We start from the raw sequence: 24,315 nt of genomic DNA on the forward strand, positions 1-24,315 counted from the left end.
TACTAACAGATTTAAAAATGATTGCATCGTATTGCTCAATTTCTCCTGAATTCAAAAATATATAGATATGTCATGTTTACTCTAAAACTGTGCTCAGAATTACAGAAAATAGGTGAAGTAGGCCTAAGTAGGCGAGTGTGACCCATCTCGGTCTTTGGCTGTGGTTAGTTGAGACTATCTTAAATATAGTCTCGGCGATGACTGTTTGTTGGTGTTAATCTGTTATATTACTTTGATGCGGACAGCTTGACTGAATGTTTTTATATCGCTTCACGCGACTTGTTTTGTTTGTGTTTTTGTTGAAGGAAGATTTCCAAGTATGTTTTAATGTGTTGTACTTGCAGGAGACGCTGACTTTGCTATGGAAGCTACCTTGAAACACACACACACACACACACACACACACACACACTTTCCGCACATCTCCGATTCCTTTTGCACAGGACAACAAAACAACAATGAAAAAAAAAATTAATTTCACAAGAATTTTTTTTATTTCAAAATGGGAGGTATCACAACGTTGATGCAGCTGGGAGTACTGACATGAAATTATAACATTCATGAGTGAAGGTGAAAGCGCCAGCACAACTCTGTACAATTTCATGTGATGCGTTGTTTTCCTCGCCTATTCTCACTCCTTTTTATTTTGCTAAGAGGCACAGCCCTTCCTGTGTTAACAATTGAGATCATGGTCTCAGATGTGTCCAGGCTTTCACACAGGGCAAGGCCATCCCTCCACGTGGACACCTACCAAGAATCAACATCCTCACTGCTTGCTGTGCAGGCTTGGAAGTTTTGGATAGTTGACACATATTGTGACACTTTCTTTATTTGGTGTTGAACGTCGTTTTCAACCACGAAGGTTATATCGCGACGGGGAAAGGGGGGAGATGGGATAGAGCCACTTGTCAATTGTTTCTTGTTCACATAAGCACTAATCAAAAAATTGCTCCAGGGGCTTGCAACGTAGTACAATGTATGACCTTACTGGGAGAATGCAAGTTTCCAGTACAAAGGACTTAACATTTCTTACATACTGCTTGACTAAAATCTTTACAAACATTGACTATATTCTATACAAGAAACACTTAACAAGGGTAAAAGGAGAAACAGAATCCGTTAGTCGCCTCTTACGACATGCTGGGGAGCATCGGGTAAATTCTTCCCCCTAACCCGCGGGGGGTAGTTAAGAAATTAATTCATACAAAAATCCCACCCTGCATAGGAAGCAGTCAGTATTGTTTTTGGGTATGTGTCCCAGTGGAGCGATGGTCTTATTTCACGCTAAAGCCTGGCCAGATCTACCAAGATAATGAGCTGAGTTGTTAACACAGGATAAACACACTGTGCCTCTGATGCAAACCATACAAAGAGCATCACATGAAATTGTAACTTTTCCCAATTCAAGGTACAGAGGACAAAAGAGGAGCAGGTAATCTGATCTAAAAATGCATCTTTTTGTGTTTAGTTTCATTTTGTGTTTAGCCGGGTTAGTTGAGCGTGACAGATTACATTATCACATGACATGACTGTCTGTGAATACTCAAATTCTGACATTAATATTCTGATAAACAGTGTAAATAAATCAACTTGAAAAGTATCCTGATCTATTGGCATAAATATTGTAATAAACAATGTAAAAAATAAATAACAAAGCAACAACAATCCTTATCTGTTGCAAAGTAAAAATGAATACAAACACCAAGTCATTGCAAAAATCCAAAGTAAATGTTAGAAGTTCTAGCACAACACGAAGAGCAGAGAAAAGATGGTAGTGATAAAACTAACCAAGAGATCACTGACGAAACTTACTTTTTACTGTAAAAGGACAGAAAACAACACAGTGGTTTTTTTTATAGAAGGGTTTTTAACTTGCAAAACAAATACTGTATCAAAACAAATATATATCTGAAACAGATAGACTGGTATTGTTTTAAAAACCAAGATGGAACATTTACTTATTAACTAAATGTGAATGTTTTGTGTTGTCAATTCAGTTTTAATTAAATGTTCCAGAAATCAACTATCCTTACAAAAAATGTTGTTTAACAGAGTTGCAAAGTTATCATCAGACTACAACTGTGCTGTTCTATACTTTAAGCACAATCTTTCGAGAGTATCTTCAGATCACATATTTGGTCAGTTACACGATTTAACTGACCACAAGCATACTTTTGTGTCATGGCCACAAAGCAATGCACATACACCAGTCATCTTACATCAAGCAGAGAAGTTTGCAGATACAAGTGCGCTGACCATTAAAACCATGGCAACACTACAGGCTACACCGACAGGACACAATATCAATCGTCAATCATTTGACTCCAGAGCAGTGCTAGGAAAATGTAAGCTTTGAGTCGGCCGCTAACAAGCCACTCAGCTGATAACTTAAAACAGGCACAACACCACTCGCATATTCAAGACCATACCATATAATACCCTTCTTCATGATTCCGTTGTGCTCATAACTTTATGATAACACTGTCTTCTTCATGATTCCGTTGTGTTCATAACTTTATGATAACACTGTCTTCTTCATGATTCCGTTGTGTTCATAACTTTATGATAACACTGTCTTCTTCATGATTCCGTTGTGTTCATAACTTTATGATAACACTGTCTTAAAATTGAAATCAAAGATACCAAACCAAAAAAATGACCTAGAACTATCGGAAAAAAAACAATTTAATGACAAAACGAACTCTGCGGGAGAATTCAACTCCCCACAAAGAGTACTGACAACTCCAGCCCAAACCGGGAAGGATTCACATTTCCTCCATTGGGGAGACTGTACAAAACAACCGGGATACTCATCCGTTTGCTGGTCCTGAGCAAATCAACCACACCACCTTCCGCCCCCAACCTGCCACTTCAGAAAAGCGACAGGAGAGAAACTTCGTGTGTGCGGAGAGAGCAACAGAGACCTAGACCATTATGATTTCTGCATATTATGGACAATATTGAAGAGATGAAGACAGAGAAAGAGAGAGAGGTGTCAGCCATGTACCCTCCTAAATCTTCCGCATGATATGAAAATGGTGTAATGAATGATAAGATTCGTGATGGTATGTACATTGGTGACTCAACTGATACATCAACAACACAATTTTTGTCAGTCTTGCCCAAAACATTGAATTTTCACTCGCATCTCTCCACAGAACAACTAAAACACAAGCAGATACAATTTGTGCTGCCCTTAAAAATTCAAGAAAGCGTGTGGTTTTCACTCATTTCGCAAAGGCCAAATAGTTTTCTGCCTTCACGAATCACATTAACTACAGTATCATGATCTAATGAGACATTCACAAACTAACAATGACATTTCCCTATACTTTTCACAGTATTAACAGTGATGAAAAGACTGCAATCTTGAAAGCAGTATAACAAGTTAATGGTTTAATTAAATGAATTTTTCTTCTTTCTCATTGTACCTTTTGGCAAATATGAAAGTTTTTCTTAGAGATCACAGTGTTAAGTTACGTGTGTTCTGCTCACAGGCAGAGGACACATACGTATATGTTGAATGAATGAGATCCTCTTTGAGATAAGATAATAGTCAAAGTACAATGATTCTAACGTTTTCTTTCGTTCTAGGCTGTGAGGAAGAAGGGCTGCTAACCAAAACTCATTCTATTGTAAATCTTTAAAAAAAAAAAATGTACACCTGACATCAAATATAAAGCACGTTCACATGTGCGTTAAAGTTTTTAACAGCCCAATGGACACATTTTACGTCAACGTCATTAATGCTAAATCTGAGCAATTGGAAATGCCATTTTCAAATAAAGCACTCATAGTTGTGCGGTGTTGAACATTAATCATCACATTCTCTTCTCCATGGACAGACCTCACATTCACTGATTATAGTTCTTCATACACACAGCTACAGCCTTCGTCTTATCTGTTTGTACACCTGTTTGCTGCCTGTGGAGCTGCTGAACTGTTTGTCAGTCTATTCACATGGTCTGTTTTGGCACTGTAACTTTCCTAGCACGATCTCAAAACTAAAGAATCTGGAACAATTTAGTTTAATCTTTTACAGCCCCTAGCATACTTTTCTGAAAGTTTTCATAACATGTATGTATTCGCAAAACCCTAAAAGCCATTAAAAAAAAATGTCTTGAACTTTTACTGTTTCTGAAGATATGAAAAAAAGAAAAACAAAAGTTATGTAGATATATTTGAAAACAGTAGTTTGCCGTAAAAACAATTAAAAAATAGTTTCTATAATGTTGATAAACAGCATTATATATATGCATAAAACCATGATTATACATGTTCCCTATCCTTCAACAGTTTTTTGCGGCATGATTACAATCTTGTGCGTTATAAAACAGCTAAAAGGACAGACCATACGACAGATTGACACAACAAGCTGCATGCTATGTACAGAGTTGGTTCAGAAACTATTCCCCAACACAGACAGATTCCAGCAAAACATTCGGCAGCTATCTGCTCTGCTTGTGCAGAAGTACACATGCTGAATGAATCAGAAACTCAACTGTGTTGCAAGAAATGGTTCTGGGAAAGGCAGTGTCAAAATCCTTATTTTTATTCAGATACTTCTTACATTGTAAATTTAAACCGACCTGAAGATGGGGAAACTTGTAGCAGTGTAGTTTATAAAAAAAAAGCCTATTTCTAAATGTCAACAGTGTTGACAGATCTAAAACAGTGCTCATTTTCTTTTGATTAAAAAAAATTGAAAGGAAAGGGACACACTCTAGTTCTTTTTTCAAGATGTTCTGCAGCCTTGACAAATAAAGCACTTTTTGTGACACAGAAATAAAACAGTATGTTTTGACTGATAATGACAAATTAAACAATTCAATTTCTTCTTCTGGTAAGATGTCATTCTTTCATTAATGATTATCTGAATCACATTAGTCAATGTCAAATGTACAGTAACAACAAAGTTGGCAAGAATAATGAATTACAACCGCTGATCATTGACATAAAATGGTGGCAACTGATGTACAACTGATGTAAATTTGTAATAGTGTTGATGCACAACTGATGAAAATAGCACTGATGTACAACTGATGAAATAGCACCAGGTTATAATCAACCTCTGATCTCAATTAACCAGACGAAGTCGCTGAGAAGCTTGGTTTCGCAATGCCATTTTTCGTCACCGTCTTGTGACTGCTTCAATCAAAACCACCAAAGACAGATTTCAAGAGAGCCTGCATGAGTGTCAAAGTTCCAAGTAAAATACCATGTGTCAACCAAGGATAAAAGAGAACATTGTGCCTTCAAGTTCAATGACAATTTAAGAATTAAATAATATAAAAGTTAGTGGTTTGTTTTGTTTTAAAACTTTATTTTAAGGTTAGGCAGAACCTGATTTTGATGGTATAATGAGGGGCAGGGGGGGTAGTGCGGACAGATCTGTTTCAAAACTTGAAGGCATAACAATATACAAGTGGATTAAAATACGAATGTTAATGCACTGATATGTTTTTTCTCCACATTTGTATATCTAATAGTTTACCAAATAACACTGACAGCCATGCAGGATTCTTCAAAAAAAGACATTGTGGTGAGACCATCTGCCAGTCATTTTGCTACACAAACGTCAGATCTATGATTAAATATGGCAAAAAATGATTACAATGTTCACACTATCATTCAGTAATGGATTCACTTGAGTGCCCATTTGTTTGTGCCGACTTCAGTTTTTGTAGTACTTAGATTCAAACACAATTCATTATATTAGCATATCATTCTTTTAAACCACACTAACATTCAGTAAAGGATTCGCTTGGTTAAATGCCCACTCATTTGTGCCAACTTCAGTTGTAATGTACTTATACTTAGAGCCATACATACTAGCCATTTGACAACATAGAAATAGTAACTGACTCTGTCAAAGATAAGCTGCAAACTCCTATGTTGTTGCTTATTTTAGGCATGCTTAATCAAATCCTTTTCATCGTTAATCACATCAGCAAATAATATGCAATTCATATCATATCAGTGGAGCACAATCTCTTAACAAACACACAGTTGATGCAAACGAAAAGAAGGAGAACAATTCTCACTTCATACGAAGCAAGTCAAATGTCATGATCTTTCACCAACTCATCTAAACAGTATATTTCACCTTACTAACAAACATACAATAATCTTCCGTCCGAGCAAACATCGGTTCACTTAAAGCTGAAGACAATACGCGAACGTTACACAGCTACTCCAAACTCAGAACCAAATCATGGGCTTTGGAACTGAAACTCAAGCAAAGACTTTACACAAAAACAACAAACGTGTACAGTTCTACACAAGACTGTGGTACACACATTCTGTACAGAGCAACAGTACACTTACACCGAAAGCTAAGTACACGCTGAACTCTGTACAACAGTGCGGTACACACATCAAGCACAGTAGTACTATACACACAAGTACGTGGTGTACTGATCAAGTGGCAGGCTTAGGCTGGTCAACATGTCTGTTTCTCATCAGAGACAGACAGACAGACAGACACCTAAAACAGCTGGTACAATCTCCACAGATGGATCAGAGGGCGGGAGGGAGGGGGTGAGGGCCTGCCTGTGAGGGGAGAGAGAGAGGAGAGAGAGAGCAGGGAGAGGGAAGGAGAAAGAGCTTGACAGACGGCAAATTATTTCTGTCCTTGGACTTTGTTCATCTCAGGGTATGTTACTTTACTGATAAAGATATCCATGCATGTCTATGTTGTTACCCCTTTCTTTTCATTTTGTATATTCTTTTCATCTAAATGTTTCAAATAAGCTCTCAAAATAAAAACAAATGTGTAACCATAACAGTTTTTATAGGGCTAAGAAATTAGCTCTAAAATTCTCAATCCTGTTTGATTGGACTTCGCCTCCAAGGGTGATTGTTGTGTTCCGACATTCGGTTACACAAACAAAAAATAAAAAGAATTTCCAGTGGGTGGAGATTGTACCAATTGTTGGCGTGGCATATCACAGCATTGCTTCTCATAGCTTCTCATAGCAGCTCTCTCCAATCAAACAAACACAACCTAATGTTATTTTCTACTACAATCTCACAATTGTGATATATATATATATATATATATATATATATACATATATGTACTGACAGCCTTTCTTTCTGAAATCACCTCTCCAGACTCACAATACTATATAGTAATTTTCACACCATACTTGATTCTCAGCATTCCATCAACTTCTCAAACAAACAAAAAATGCATACAATGGCACACAAACATCTGTGGTAATTTTATCTCAAAACCTAATAACAACCACATCTTCATTCCTATGGGTTTATGATGAACCAAACAGACTGACAGACATTCCTTCAAAAATCATTTTCATGCACATTTTTCTCTCGTATATTTTTGTGAACAGATGCAACAATACACTGTAGACAAAGTAATCAACAGACTGATCAATGGAAAAATTAACCTTATGATGAAAATAGGAATTGCACTCGTGATTGGCAACATACTCGGCTCATAATTTTTCAAGACCATGCAGTCACTTTCAAATGTACAAATGCAAAAGATAGCCACGCATGCAGAATCAAGCCACCCTTCCACACTCACTCATACAAAACATTTTCTCTTCTCTCTATCTTTCTTTCTTTATTTGGTGTTTAACGTCGTTTTCAACCACGAAGGTTATATCGCGACGGGGGAAGGGGGAAGATGGGATAGAGCCACTTGTCAATTGTTTCTTGTTCACAAAAGCACTAATCAAAAATTTGCTCCAGGGGCTTGCAACGTAGTACAATATATTACCTTACTGGGAGAATGCAAGTTTCCAGTACAAAGGACTTAACATTTCTTACATACTGCTTGACAAAAATCTTTACAAAAATTGACTATATTCTATACAAGAAACACTTAACAAGGGTAAAAGGAGAAACAGAATCTGTTAGTCGCCTCTTACGACATGCTGGGGAGCATCAGGTAAATTCTTTCTCGTCCCAACCAATATGGGACTCCCCCTAACCCGCGGGGGGTTCCTCTCTCTAACTCTTATTTATAAAAGATGACACTGACAAACATAAACTGAACATATTAATAGAGACCAATACAGCATGAGGCACCAAAGGTTGTTATACAGAAAAGGGCTGGCTGACACATCCGACAGAATCCATAATATGCAAATCATATGTAAGATGAGTATCCACAGTTGTTAGGTTCCGTTGTGCTGTGTTTGTAAATGTCAAATAGTTTTGTTCTCAAGTGTACGCTTTTAGCAAGTTTAACTCCATGCCTGATTATTTTACGAGATTCGTTCGCAATATTCAAAGAAGGGACTTTTAGAAAAGGAAAATAAGATCATTATAATAAAAATAATAGAATTTTTGCATTGTGAATAAAATCTTGGGCATCATGAAAAAAAAAAGGATTTATATGAATAGAAAAAGAATTGTAAACAATATCACAACTTCACTTATGTGGTTAGAGGGGGATATAAGAACAAATCATAAAACATATCTAACGCCAAAAACAAGGGATCAGCGCTGAATCCAGGCACTTTTTTTCATTGTTGGCAGAAATGCATAATTTCAAATGTAAACAATATAATACTTCCTCACTGATACTGCATAAACTCCACAGTAACACTACAAGTACTGACTTAGCTGCATAAACTCCACAGTAACACTACAAGTACTGACTAGCTAGAACGTTACTAATGCTACCAGTGGAGGGCCTCAGCTAAGAGAACTCAGGTTTGGGAGGAAAGCTGCAGCCATAATTCTGTATAACAACCTTTGCTGCATACGACCCACACCTAACGCAATCATCAACCGAGCGACCTTGCGCCAACTGGGAAAGGAACCCCCCGACAAACGAATCCCCACAGCCATTGGTGTCTACGATGAGGGAGGGGTCGATAGGTTCAACAGGAATTTCGTGGATCTTCCCGTCCATGGCGATGATGGTGGACTGTTTGCCTCGAGTGAAGACCACTATGCGAGGACGTTCGTTGTTGACCTTGGGGAGTGCAGCTGTCTTGAGCGCCATTTCTTTGATGTCGTCTGTTTGGAAACCCGCCTGCTTGGAGTACTCTGCCGCCTCATCTCCGTTGCCAAACAGGATGTCGATGTACTGCATGAGGCCCAGAGAGCGATCCACAAAGTGCGTGGCCAGGAACGTGGCGTGCAAGTTCATGACCAGGGTTTTGCGATGCCTGTTGCAGTGACGGGCCACGCTCATGACCGCCTGGGGACTGACGGGCAGCACGAAGCCGCCGATGTAGTAGAACTGCGCCTTCTCCACGTAGCTCCAGTTGTCCGCTTGGTGCAGGAAGTCTTCCGTGAAGAGTTCCGCAGCCCCGAGCTCCGACACCAAGGATCGATCCTCGCCCGTGATGATGGCACCGCATACCCCAGTCCTCTCCCCTGCATGCACCTGGTAGATGACCTTGACCCCAACCTCCGCAGCCTTGTCTTCCAGGATGTGACGGAACTTGTCATCACCCACACCGCCGAAGAAAGTGGTGGCATGTTGCCTCTGAAGCAGCCACTGGGCCACGCGGATACTGTTCTGTGTTGCGCCCCCTGCTAAATACGCAGGTTCCATGTTCTCCACCATATCATGGAACATCTCCTGGTGCTTTTCAGTGGCGATGATGGCATTGTTGGGCTCAAGGTCGTAGCGCTGGAGGAAGGAGGCGTTGGTGTAGACGGTGATGTCGAGAAGTGGGTTCCCCAGTCCAAGCAAGACCCCTTCTGGTATTGTAGGATTCCCTGCCTGACTGGCATCCGTGCTGTACGACATCTGCACACACACAAAAAAAGGCATCTTGTGAACCACTTTCACAGAAAGGCTGAAAGGTGATAAAAGATAAAACACAACATTATCGCCTTCATCAACAGACTATGTTTTTCGTAGTTCTCAACTAGTCTTTCTTATTTTGGCTTCTGCAATTGATCTTGCTTGAAACCAAATATCTTCTCTTATTCAAACTCTAGACAACCACTGCAATCCAATCCCCAGAGAGAGAGAGAGAGAGAGTCAGAGAGACAGAGAGAGAGAGAGAGAGAGAGAGAGAGAGAGAGAGAGAGAGAGAGAGAGAGAGAGAGAGAGAGAGAGAGAGAGAGAGAGAGAGAGAGAGAGAGAGAGAGAGAGAGAGAGAGAGAGAGAGAGAGAGAGAGAGAGAGAGAGAGAGAGAGAGAGAGAGAGAGAGAGAGAGAGAGAGAGAGAGAGAGAGAGAGAGAGAGAGAGAGAGAGAGAGAGAGAGAGAGAGAGAGAGAGAGAGAGAGAGAGAGAGAGAGAGAGAGAGAGAGAGAGAGAGAGAGAGAGAGAGAGAGAGAGAGAGAGAGAGAGAGAGAGAGAGAGAGAGAGAGAGAGAGAGAGAGAGAGAGAGAGAGAGAGAGAGAGAGAGAGAGAGAGAGAGAGAGAGAGAGAGAGAGAGAGAGAGAGAGAGAGAGAGAGAGAGAGAGAGAGAGAGAGAGAGAGAGAGAGAGAGAGAGAGAGAGAGAGAGAGAGAGAGAGAGAGAGAGAGAGAGAGAGAGAGAGAGAGAGAGAGAGAGAGAGAGAGAGAGAGAGAGAGAGAGAGAGAGAGAGAGAGAGAGAGAGAGAGAGAGAGAGAGAGAGAGAGAGAGAGAGAGAGAGAGAGAGAGAGAGAGAGAGAGAGAGAGAGAGAGAGAGAGAGAGAGAGAGAGAGAGAGAGAGAGAGAGAGAGAGAGAGAGAGAGAGAGAGAGAGAGAGAGAGAGAGAGAGAGAGAGAGAGAGAGAGAGAGAGAGAGAGAGAGAGAGAGAGAGAGAGAGAGAGAGAGAGAGAGAGAGAGAGAGAGAGAGAGAGAGAGAGAGAGAGAGAGAGAGAGAGGAGAGTCATAGAAAACAAATTTATAGAAAATTCTGACTTATGTGTAGTGTAATCCTTTCAACGCAAAGGCTTGTTCTCTAATGATTGTCATTACAAAAACTGATTGTGACCCAACTCAGACATTTCAGAGAAAATTAAGACATGTCTCACAGCAAAAAACACATTACTGGTACATGACTTATACTGTGTGGGGCAAGTCAACTGTTACATGAGCAGAGAAAAGTATAACATACACACTAATAGTGACACACATACTCTATCTCTCTCTCCCCTCTATTTTTACTCCCTCTCACACATTCACAGAAAAGCTCTCTTGTGCATGCTCACATATACACACACGAATGCACACACACATACATACACACACACACACACACACACACACACACACACACACACACACACACACACACACACACTCTCTCTCTCTCTCTTTCCAAAACACACACACACACACACACACACAGGTAGCAGTCACGCTTACTATACTGTCAATGCAAACACAAGACTAAACATATGGTGAGTTTGGGTGACACATAAAGATAACGTGAGAGTACATGTATAAACCCAGATCTCTAATCAACAGACTCAATCTAAGAGACTAGCTTATCCTATGTGGCCAGGTGTTCAGGTTTACAGGTATCTCTGTACTCAGCACTCTAAAATGGGGCACTGGGTGTCCGCTTCTAATTTATAGATCAAATCTAACTGAGCCCTATCTTTCACAATGTCATTATTTTATTTCTACCACCATGAACACTCCACATTCAGCTATACAATTTTGATTTGCTACACACCTTGACGACAAGTCAGTGTTATGAACTATTACCTTTGAAAATAAACCTTAGCATACACTTTTTCCAATGTTTACAAACATTCACAGTCGGTTTTGCTTTGTGTAGTCTACTGTTCAACAAGAGGCGAAGCCTTCAAGGCTCACGTAAGAAATAAACAAACAGTAACACAAACTCAATCACTCCGTCACACATACACACCCACACACACAGTAAGCTTAGGTGACACTGTGCAAGAAAGAGAGACACTAGATCTAGATCTGTCTGTCTGCATGTAGCCTACCAAAGAAACTACAATGGGAAGAAGGATAACTTCCTCATTGGGCATGCTTAGAAATGAGAATGGCTAAATATGAGTTATTCCCCTTTGCTGCATGCTGACCAGACTGTCTCCTGCTTTGTTATGACTAGTACAGTCGATCTTTCTCATGTTGTGACTTGCTTTATTTTCACATTTTCGGTATTTAAAACAGCAAACACACACACACACACACACACACACACACACACACACACACACACACACACACACATACACTGAAGAAGTTTCCATTCTGATTCGGTTATTTTATTTGGTGCTATATGTTTGCTTCACATTGTTTCTTTTTTTTACATTGCTTGAGGTATCCCCATTCGCTAAACACATCCATAATGCATGCATGGCTCATTCGAAAGAGGGCAACTGAACAACTGATGCCCAATAGCAATAAATACTGAACAACTGAACAATAAATAGCAATAAAATGATGACAGTGCCAAGTTTTTAAGTACAAAGTGAAATCATGTGACTGGACAAAGGCACAATTACAAAATACAAATAAAAAAATCGTGGCCCATTTTAAATTAAGTTCTCAGCTCATGGGGAAGCATAAGATGACCCTAGAAACCGAAATTAGGAGACCTCCCGCCCCCAGGGCAGACTACAAAAAAAAAAAGGGGGGGGGTAATTTGTGAAAAAGTATAAAAGGAATCAAAAACTGTATACATGTATTTAGTTAATACCCCAAAAAGTTGTATAGTATATACAATGTCAGACCCTAAAGAAAGTGTGTTAGTCATTGCTTAGGCAAAACAAAGCAAAATAGTCTGTTTACGGTATCCCGACCAACCCTATTATTTTTTCCCCGCCAACCCTAGACCTTTTTTTTGGCATTTGGAGAAAAAGAAAAAGAAAAAAAATCAATTTTGTTCCTGTTTTTTTGCAAAATAATTTAAAAAGATGGTTATAAAAAAAAAAATTAAGAAAAGCCGACCTACCGACCCTCTTTTTGTGTGCCTATGTTACTGTAAACAGACCAAAAGGTACATCAAAAACAACACACCAGGGATGCTACTCTCCCCTTAAAAATAGCCATGGGTCATAGGTGTGACGTTTGAATCTTTTAGCTAAATAAAACCATAGGCAATTGATCGGAAATATCAGGAAAAATCTTACAAGTTTATTATTTGTTTGCTTGGACCAATCCTCTTGCCGAAGTGTTTTACAGTAAAAATTGATTTTACGTCAAAAGTATCACAGGAATATCGAATGTTGAGGTAAGGCTGGGATAGCCAAGTTCAAGAATAACGGAAGGTGACTGTTGAATCTTTTTGAAAATGTATAAAAATATAGATGGTAGGCAATTCAAAATTAAAAAAAGGACTCTCGGAGCATGGACTTTTGAGTCAAAAATTAAAGAAGGCTCTATGAGCCGAAGTACATGTTTTGTCTCTTTTTTTTATTTTGAATTCCCTACGATCTATATTTTGATACAATTTTGGACCCTCTTTGTACGGAGAGAGTTGGCAATTGTTAATCACATTCTCTCATCTCATCGACTCTCCTTCGGCTCCTTGGTAACATGCGTTCCGTCTCTGCCAGGAATGGACACAGCAGCAGATAACCGGTAAATATGTAACAGGCATAAATGGCAAAATAGCTCGCCTCGCCTGATAATATATGAGACAACTGTTCTATTACAAAGTCTTTCTTGGGAGGCTTGGCTAATTTACTCGCTCGTTTTACACGGGGTTCCATCGTTTTCTTTTCTAATCGGAAAACCTTGCTCCTCAGTTTGTTGACCTTCTGCCGAAGTTCCGCTTCACGAGGGGATGGGGAGGATGACGACTTTGATGCTTTACATCCTATGTCCTCCAGGATCGCCTGAATGTCATCTAAAAAAGAAAACACACACACAAAACACACATAAAATAACATAACCATAACAAGTTACAACCTGGAAGAAATTAAAACATGTGTAATTCAATCACAAAATGAAAATAAACAATAGCGTAGGAAGGCAGGCCAGAAATGAAGTGTATTAGCAACTATGGATTCGATGTGGAACAATGATGGAATTGACCTTGTTTGGTACTGAATGGGTGAGGCCATTAGAACTGTACCCACGGAATACGCGCTATATAAGCTTTATATTGATTGATTGATTGATTGATTAGGACAACAGTACCAGGTAAACTCCTCACACACCATGCCTCTTTCTTTCTTTCTTTATTTGGTGTTTAACGTCGTTTTCAACCACGAAGCTTATATCGCGACGGGGAAAGGGGGGGGGGGGGGGGGGAGATGGGAATAGAGCCACTTAATTGTTTCTTGTCAAACCATGCCTCTAACAGGATATGTTTCCCATCTTTACGTGTGGGAACTACAGGTACAATTTCATCCATCCATGCATCCGCCCTATACAGCTTCTTCTTCTTCTGCGTTCGTGGGCTGAAACTCCCATGTGCACTCATTTATTTGCACAAGTGGAATTTTATGTGTATGACCGTTTTTACCCCGCCATTTAGGCAGCCATACGCCGCTTTCGGAGGAAGCATGCGGGGTATTTTTGTGTTTCTAAAACCCACCGAACTCTGACATGGATTACAGGATCTTTTTCGTGCGTATTTGGTCTTGTGCTTGCGTGTACACATGAAGGGGGATAAGTCACTAGCAGGTCTGCACATAAGTTGACCTGGGAGATCGGAAACATCTCCACACTTAACCCACCAGGCGGCCGCGACCGGGATTCGAACCCTCGACCTTCCGAGTTAATAGACCGACGTCTTACCACCCCGCCCCAGCGCCCGTCACCCTATACAGCGATTATCAACTATGTAATGGATGGGTTTAAACATTTTTTGATGTCAGGGTGTTCTTCATGGTTAAAAATCTCTTACCTGGTTGAACAATTTGTGTATCAGGCGACAGGTCGGTGCTGGCTTCATTTGTAGCTACCCTTTGCGATGGTGGCTTCCTCCCACTAGCAACCTGCAAATTGCACAGCTCTTTAACTGACAAACTCACAACCAACACCCAGTCACAATGAAACATTTCTCCCAATTTCATGGCATTGGTCTTAGGCCACACACAAAAAGTGTATGTTTCTGGTAAGGCAAAACAAAAAATAATCTGTTTACGGTATCCGGACCGACCCTATTTTTTTCCCACCGGCCCTAGACTTTTTGGGGGCATTAAAAAATAAAATTAAAATATTCAGATGGCTAAAATACAAAACTAAAAAGCCGACCTACCGACGCTATTTTTGGGGGGCCTATGTTACCTTAAACAGACTTTTTTGTGACCTAACATGACTAAAGGTGGAGATTTTTTTTCTAACCTTTTTTTTTAAAACCATCTTTTAAACTATTTTGTTGAAAAACAGGAAAACAATTGATTTTCGAATACCCCTTTTATTTTTGAAAATGCAAAAAAAAAAAAATGTCTAGGGTCGTCGGGAAAACATAGGTAGGGTCAGGTGACCAGAAACATACAACTTTTTTGTTGTTGACGCCGACCCTATACCTTTTTTGCCATTTGGGGCTGTTTTTTTGCAAAATAAGTTCATCATATCATCATAATCAGGACGTCGATCCAAAATAAGTAACTTTTTTTTGTTGGCCTTATCATTTTTTTGCGCTAAATGCAAACAGGCATTATTTGATGGGAACAATGCTGTTGTTTTCAATTCTTACATCAGCCTCAAACTTGTCATTACTCAACCTGCATTTAATAGTGTGCTTCTTTGGTTTGCAAAAACCTAAAACCAATAAATAAATAACCTTCGGTGGTGGATTGGGCACTGCAAACAATGTCGGGACAGCATTCCACACAAGTGATCCTCTCTGCAGGATTGTTTTACTGGTTGGCCTCAAAGTGATCAGTACAAAGCTTGAGACCTTGAACAGCAGCTGGCTGCAGCTTTTCAAAGTCCTCTCGCCTTGTGAATTGCATCCATATTCTGCACCTAGTTTGACAATAAAAACAACAATGTTATTGTTAAACTAAGCAAAAAGGAAAGACAAAGAAAGCTAAATCAGATCTTCAGTCTAAATCTAACGCTCTGCCTGAACGCAAAACGGATGAGTGATGTACCTTTGTACTGTAGTTTTCCCGTAAGCAAGGTTTGATAAAGGTTTCGGCAAATATGCCCACGGGTTTGTCATCAAGTGTAAACTGTTGTTTTGTACTGACTGCTGACTCACACTCACAGTCGTAAGTACTCGCTGACGCTGTAGTCTACTGAGTGAGTTGACTCGAGCCATTGCATTCTCATTCTGAAGAAGGTAAACCTGATGAAATAATCACTGCACAACCCACCTTTTTTCTTCTGTAGGGAACTTGTGGAAAGTTTTCCCGAAGCAGCTCTGTTTGTAACGGGCGTTCTTGCAACAAAAAGCCGAGCACAATTATTTACCACCACCTCGCACACGATCGGTACCTACGCGATCCGCCATTTTGTTTTCGCCGCCAGCATGTGACTAGGGACGATAACCCACAAACACTTTTTCGCATTTTCTTCGCAAGTTCCACGTCTTCCTTTTGTACAGTGTTTGAGCCTACTTACAGGGACACGACTGCCAAATAGTCTCGGCCCGCTCAAAATAACAATGACCGAGACCACACACACCACGCGAGAGAGAAAGACTACAGGGAGGCATGCCGTCATGATGCATTAATTGACGTCAAACACTTTTGACCGTGACGTAATCTTATGCGAGCTTTATCCATAGTCTTGGATAACCACTCACACATAGACTCGGAAATGTTAAAGTTTCTACCACAGACATACACACGCACAAACACACACACACACGCACACACACACGCACAAACGCACAAACGCACAGACAGACAAAGTTACGATCGCATAGGCTACACTTCGTGAGCCAAAAATGACTACTACAGTGGAAACCCCCTTTTACGACCTCAAAAAATCTGGTCTTAAAGAGGAGAGTCTTAAATTGGGGGTAATTTTAAAGAGGTTATGTACAGAAAGTCTGAGAAAACAAGGTCTTAAAAAGGAGGGAGACTTAAATTAGGGGGTCTTAAAAGGGGGGTTCCACTGTATTACTAAATCAATGAAAGCATTTACTTGGTATGTGGGTGAACAGCTCAGATCATGGGTCAATAAAGTGTTACACAGATGGTCAAAATTAAAGTACAAGATATTGCACTGGAAGTGGAACTACACTGTTGCTTAGTGTCTGTATGAAGCTACAAGGTGAAAATAGAAAAAGAAAAACACGATTCTTGACTTTGATGGGCTTTTTCTGCTCGTAAGCACACATTCTTCTACTCATCACAGCATGCCCCATTATTGAGTTTAAAACACCAATTAAATTTGTTTTGAATAAAACTTACAATTTTACAATAAGAATTTAGAGACCTGAATCAATTAGGTATATCCTACTTAGTTTAACTTTTGCAAAACTAAGTAATTACACATTTAATTGAATCAGTCAGACAGATGGAGACATAGAGAGACAGACAGAGGGCAAATCTGAGAAAGAAACCCCTTTAAAAATGTTACCATGTTTGAAATGAAACATCGCAAGGTGAAGCCATAATTCATCACCTTTCAGTATGACGTCATGAGCGTGTTCCACACTTGAAATGACGTGTTTTTATCATGTTGTCAGCTGCACGGAGCTTGGAAGTATAATTTCCATTCAACGATCCGAGTTTGTTAAGTTTTAGCCTATTTTCAACGTCAAACACCATGAAACTATATATATTTGGAATCAGAAAATGGTAAGGAATAGATAGAAGTTGTTTTTAAGTTAGGGTTAGGGTTAGGGTATTTCATAAATAAAGATAGTGGTTATTTATCGGTTTTCTTCATTCTTAAGCATAATTATCAATACAAAACAACAAAAATATATAGTTTTAGATACAGGACGCAATAGGGAATACACCAATATATTTTTTTTGTTTCAAATATTAGTTTTTAAAAATTTGAAAAAATGACATATTTCGAACAAACATTTCAATAACAAAACTTTAAGTGACCAAACTGAAATGCAATCCCATAATCCGGCCTAGATCTGAGATTGTGTGATAAGAAATTCGATCAAATTGATGAAAAACTGTAACTGTGAAAGTGCTGCCTCGACCTTTTGGCAAACGGTAAAATATGACGTCATCAAACTGTCCTATCAATAAACGGAAAAACCTTCTATGAGAAAATCCAGTCAAAAATATCCATATCAAATTTCATAAAGATCCACTCCGTAGTTTTTGAGATATGATCTGCAGTGTGAAAAAACGCCCATAACGCCCAAAACGCAAACTCATTTGTCATGATTTGGTCGTGTTCTGCCGATACTATAATGTTTTTCTTTCCTAAAACACACTATAATAGTAGCCTTTCCCAATGTCTATGCTAAAACTGACTTGTCTGTGTTGTCAATGATTTTGCTACAGTGTGAGAACAAAAAGTCTAAACAATCTCACGCCCATAACGCTGTGACACGAAAACTCATTTGGTCGTGTTCTGCCGATACTGTAATGTTTTTCTTTCTTAAAACACACTATAATAGTAGCCCTTCCCAAATGCAATGCTAAAAATGACTGGTCTGTGTTGTCAATGATTTTCTGCGAGAATGCGATCTATCTGTTCGTCGCAAAGACCGTGTGACACGAAAGTTATGAGCGGAAGACAAATCTGCTGAGTGCAATTACGTTTCAGAAGATAGTTGGTTAAAACTATCACTCAGACACGCAAAGGAACACTATAACTTTATTATTCAGGCCATATTTGCTTTGCTTTGTCATGTATGAAAGTACTGGCCTTGGTTGAAGAAAGTGACCTGTCGCTGTGCAACAAATTTGTCGCCATTTTCCGCCGTGTTTTGTAAATAAAACGTGTTTACTACCCACACATACAAAACGATGCTGTTGGTTCTTTTCATTTTCTTATTGTTTGATTCATGCTTAGCAGTTTAGTATGCTTTGTTTTCTTCTCAATTCAATGGATGGCTATAAAATAAGCATTTAAATGTGAAGGTGTTAAAATTACCCATGATCTGAGCTGTTCACGTATGCATGTGCTCTGTAGGTCTGCGTTCAAATCCCTTTTATTGTTAATGATGATACTTGGAAAAATGTCATTTGTTATTGAGTCGACAGGTGTTGGAAAAATGCAGTCTGACTGAAATATTATGTAAAGCAATCTTTTCTTCTCACTTGTACACTGATATTACGTTGCATTGTGAATCAATGTGTGATTACCAACTTTCAGCTCACACCATTGAATCAAATAAGAACACACACTCAGATTACATTTTACCATGTGTATATTTTCACTGTGAACAGGTGCACAATATTAATCATGCTAAGCAAAGTTTCAAAAACCGAAAAAATTAAAACATGATTATACAAAATGTGAAACTCAAAAGTGCAACTCGGCTAACAATTTCAGATTAAAAGTATATCTGCTACATGCTTGAGAATGCTAAGTACAACTGTACAAGTACCTTCCTGAGAATGCTACGTTCACTTCGGTTCAGTTCAGTTCACACAGAAACAGCTGAAGGTAAACTAACACACTACAGGTCCCAAAACACACTGACTCTGAAAGATCTTAATCTACTTTCAAGGTACAGGCACATGCTGTTTACACTTTTTCAGTTCTACCTCATGCTAAATACGAAGCAGCATATATACAAGTACAACTTATGCCGCTTGCATGCTATAACAAATAGTGTTGATCATCACTCCGTCACAATATGAACACAATGCTGACTGACAGCCCTGTATGAGCCCATAAAATTTCTTTTTTTCTTTCTATTTGCTACCTCTGTGCCAACGAGACAAGCTGTTTTAGAGAATAGAAATACAGTGAAACCCGGCTATATTGAAGTAGGCTATATTGAAATCCCGGCTATATTAAAGAATTTTTCAGGTCCCCGCTGAAGCTCTACTTTTTCTTTGTTAAAAAAATGTTGGCTACATTGAAGTCGGCTATATTGAAATCCCGGTTATATTGAAACAAAAATTCAGCCCACGGAACGTTTTTACCTGGCTATATTAAATGTTTGCTCCAAAGATTTTAAACTTTTTATTTTCAAGAACAATGACTGCGCGGGCGCCGAATGATATGACACGCCTCTGTCAGCGCAATCAGTTGAGGAAGGGGAGAGGCAAGATCAGCATCAACTTTCGAGTCAGGAGGTCTCTGATAACAATTACAGTCTAACAATGCCCTGGGCCTCTCACAGCTACGCCATGTAGTCCTGTGGTGCGTAGATCTCCCCGACTTAATTTCTCTTGTTCATACGAGTAGTTTCCCTTTGTACACTAGCAAAAATGGCTGCAAAACAAACAAGTCGCGTAAGGTGTATCCCTACGGAAAGAGGGTTCACTCCCTTCTTCACGCCACTTGCAAAAGTGATGCGAAGAGCTGGCGCCGAATCTACAACAGCGTTACGGCTTGACCGAGGAAAACGTTGCCACCGAGCAAGGAGGAATAGAAGAGTGACGGACTGTTTTTGTTTTCGGCTACTTATATAACTATCGAAAAGACTGTTTTATTTAGTTTTTGTAAAGAAAACACACTGGTCGTACTGTTACCAGCATCTGAAAAATATTTCACAGGCGCTCATGCAGTATTTGAAGAGATACAGACAGAAAATAAGACACTGAATACATGTAGACAGAAACTCACACATTTGCTTTATGAACATATTATTAGTGAATCTATTGAAAGTAATGGGATTTGTCAGTTCTCTACACATTCTTTACAGCAATGAAAATCAGTTCTCTCTCTCTCTCTCTCTCTCTCTCTTTCTCTCTCTCTCTCTCTCACACACACACACACCCATGTCTACTCTACACTGTGAATGTTAAAAGACTCTCTTTTCACCCTGCCTTTGCCCTACCCAAAACACTTACACAAATTCTATCCTTGCCAGGTCAATTTTAACAACAACTGGTATTTTGTTTCTCCCAGTCAATAAACTACAACACCTGATATTCTATCTGTTCACAGTCAATAAACAAGACTTCTGATACCCATGACAAAATGTGAGTGCACAAATGTGCCAAATGTGTGGTGAAAAAGAGAGAGAGATTATGTGTGTGTGTGTGTGTGTGTGTGTGTGTGTGTGTGTGCACATGTGTTTATGTGTATGTAGTGTGTTTGTGCCTGTAGTGTAAGTAATTGTGTGTATTGTATGTGAGAAGTGTTCTGCAAAAGGGTCTGTGCATGAGTTGTCATTTTCAGTATCCACTCCCAGCTGACAAGAGTAGTGGCTTGGCATTGGACCAAATTCTATGACAGTATCAGCTGTAGTTAGTGGTGATATGCACAGCTCCATGTGCCATACTGTGCCACTGGGAATAAAATTGTGCCTACACAACCTATCTAAACAGGTTATCTAAATCAACCTGATTTTCATGTAATCTTAGATTGCATAGGTACTAATTGACCTTTGATTAAAACCAAAAAGAGGAAAAATTGTGCTTCACCAAATTATGTTAAAGATAAACCTACAGCATTTACTCAGCAGCCCTCAACCACTCCCTTGTTTCTGTGCTGATGACACTGTAAGCACAAATAATTTACTCTGTTTCAAAAATACCCATTTCTCTATTGTATTATGGTTACAAGTCTGTTTGTCTATTTATCCCCAATGTCATTAAGCTTACCAAGTGTCTGAGTGTATAAAGTCATCATCTCATGATATTCCATTCAGTATGCGTTTTAAATTAGTCCCACTCCTAAATTATTACGTGTCTGTGTGCTCACTACTAAATCCATGTCACCATTGTGATTGCCGGTCTAGTAAGAGTCCGTGACACTGACCCAATGCCTGCAGCAGCTTGACCGGCCATGACAGAGCGGCCACTTCAAAGCAAGGCTGGCCGATGGCCGTCAACCTTGCGTGACCGAGGAGCGAGGCACCGTGACCACAGGCAGGACCTTGCGTGACCCGGGCAGCTATGCCATACTCGACCTTAACTGGGTCAAGTAGTCAAAACTGACCTTAGCGACATACCGCTGACTAATTAAGGTCGCTATAGACTCTTTTCTGCCTGCTCTGAGCTGCGATTATTCCGATCACAAAACTAGGCCACTCTCACCTACATCTTATCTAGCTGAGCGATACTTTTTTCGTCTCTGGACAGAACTGTCGGTACATTGTGTGACCCACATTGTCACCCATCCACCATAGATGGGCAGGGCTGACCCATTTTCCACCAATCGCTGACGAGATACGTGACCTAATTCTGTTCGCCAACCCTCCATCCCTCCCTCCCTTCTCTTCGGTTACCACCGTACTCCCGCCCCGCATTCAGTATCGCAGGCCCGTTTCGAGGAGAGGCTACGATGTGCGTAAGCTGGGAAAATCGATACATTGATTTTTCGGCTCAGCGGCGAACGAGAGGAGGAAAAACGGATAGACTGGCCGCTCTTATTCATCGGGTTTCGTGAGGTAAGCAATTAGCTAACACTGAGGAGCCGAACTCCAGCTCGCTCGCCCCACCCCTCTCCCCGCCCCCTATAGACACTCTCTCTTTCTCTCTCTCTCTTCTCTCTCGCTCACACACACACACCCGGCCGCAGCCAATTTTCAGAAGCTTCGGAATCATAAAGTTTGACAGGACACAGCTTGCGCCGGTTACATGTGACACACTTGACAAGACTCGAATAAAACTGGAACACAACTTTGTGGCTACACAGAAATGAGACAGTCAACAAATCACGCAGCAGGACTGCCAGCTGGGCAAAGTAAATTATACCATTGTGAAATTCAGTCTGCAAACGTCATAGCGGCCTACTTAAAAAAAAACTCTTTCTGAAAAGTTACCAACTTCACCCATACATTTACACAAGTTTAACATACACAATAGTCACACAAACGAAGCAGTGTGGACAGGTTTACAAAATTCATGCATTAATTATCTTTCACACAGACAGACAAGCCGAAAACTGGAGCCTACCTTCTTGAGCAAACTGTGCCAGTCTGTGGGTAGACCCCGCTGTGACAATAGTGGCTGCCAATCTTGCAGGAGTGCAGATCCCACACCCCTACATCAGCAAGAATGGGGCTGTCCATTACCCTTCTGCGCCGTCTTCTGACGGCTGAGTCCAACAATGGAATGTTGATGTTGTGGGGGCGAAAGCTCCATCCGCTCAGCTGATCCGTCGCTAGCAGCAAAGGAAGCGAGTAGTACCCTCTCAGAGGGTGAAAAGTTGACCGATCTTCGGCGTATTAGTGCCGCTGTTCATTACCGCTGTATCAAGTCCACGAGACAAGAGATCGATGCTCTCCATTATGGCACTAATTGTCTGTGATAATCTCTTCTTTTTGATTTTTACCGAAGACACGATGAAGTTTTTACAGGATGCTCATGAATAAATAAATACAACGATGAAATAAATTAGGAAAAGCAAAACACAGAAAATGTATCATCCTCTGTTGCTACCGTCGGGAGAAAATCCGTTTGAACCGGCCGCAGCTGTCCGCGATAAAGTTCACCATTCAACACACAAAAGTTGGAAATCTCAGAGTCAGCAGTTCCAGAAGCAGCGCTGATCCAAGTCTTTTGTAGCGCGGACACGGAAGCGTTTCTTATCTCTCCGAAGACAGAAGCAAGCAGGGTGAGTGAATATCACAGGCGAAGAAGTAACACAATCTCTCCCCATCAGTCACAGCCGCGCTAGTTAGTGTGTTCAAACAAACGACGTGGCATGACAAGAGATGGAGAAAAAAAATCGGAAATAGCCAAGTCCGAGAGCAACCACCTTACGGAGATTGCTCCCATGTTTCCAGAGACAGCGGCAGTCGCCACCGCCGGCCCTGTCGGGCGAGCGGAGCTTTCTGGCGAGGGACAGAGAGGACTGTGCCACCACTAACCTACATTGCGTCTCATTATGCGCGATTGTGAAGGGCACATTTGCGCGCACTGGTTGGCTGCCGTCCAAGTACCCCCTTCCCCCACACCCCTCTTTCCGCCGCCGTCGCTCTATAGCAAACTGGGTCAGGACAAAAAACGGAGACGTAACAAGAATAAAAGATTTTTTTTATACGGGGGGGGGGGGGGGGGGGGGGGGGGAGAGAGAGAGAGAGGAATGTAGTTGGCAAGCGGCTGACTGCACCGAGTTGCGACGCAATCGACTCTTGCGGCCTCAGACGCCCTTCGCTAACCAAGGACTACTAAGGGGGAGGGATGCAAGAGTGTGTGAGAGAGAGAGAGAGAGAGAGAGAGACGTCTGAATTTACTGAAATAATAGTGCAGAGATTGACTAAAACAAAACCGAACATAAGAGCTGGACACGGGCAGGGGGGGGGGGGGGGGGGCAGATCACACAGAAAGAAGTGTGTGTGAGAGACACTTTCTGTTTGCGCGTGTGTGAATGTGCCCTCAGTGTGCAAGTGTGCCTTTGTGTGTGTCTTAGCAAGTCAGAAAATACTAAGCCAACGAACAAAACGCACGCACAAAACTGAGCGAAAAGGTTATGACA

The 24,315-nt window shown here is 40.6% G+C and overlaps 2 protein-coding genes across 2 annotated transcripts in view; both read right to left on the bottom strand.

Annotated features, from left to right (window-relative positions):
• The window catches only part of LOC138979161 (large ribosomal subunit protein uL24m-like), a 34,241-nt gene that overhangs the window by 3,340 nt on the left and 6,586 nt on the right, over positions 1-24,315 (bottom strand). The gene's annotated exons all lie outside the window — the stretch shown is intronic.
• Positions 472-23,758, bottom strand: LOC138979154 (uncharacterized). The gene is made up of 2 exons (XM_070351966.1): positions 22,791-23,758; positions 472-9,739 (listed from the first exon to the last, which is right to left on the bottom strand). The coding sequence occupies exon 2, from the start codon at positions 9,737-9,739 to the stop codon at positions 8,675-8,677; it is 1,065 nt and encodes a 354-aa protein (XP_070208067.1). The 5' UTR covers positions 22,791-23,758; the 3' UTR covers positions 472-8,674.

This window comes from Littorina saxatilis, linkage group LG1, assembly GCF_037325665.1.
Source record: "Littorina saxatilis isolate snail1 linkage group LG1, US_GU_Lsax_2.0, whole genome shotgun sequence".
In the NCBI taxonomy this organism is placed as follows: domain Eukaryota; kingdom Metazoa; phylum Mollusca; class Gastropoda; order Littorinimorpha; family Littorinidae; genus Littorina; species Littorina saxatilis.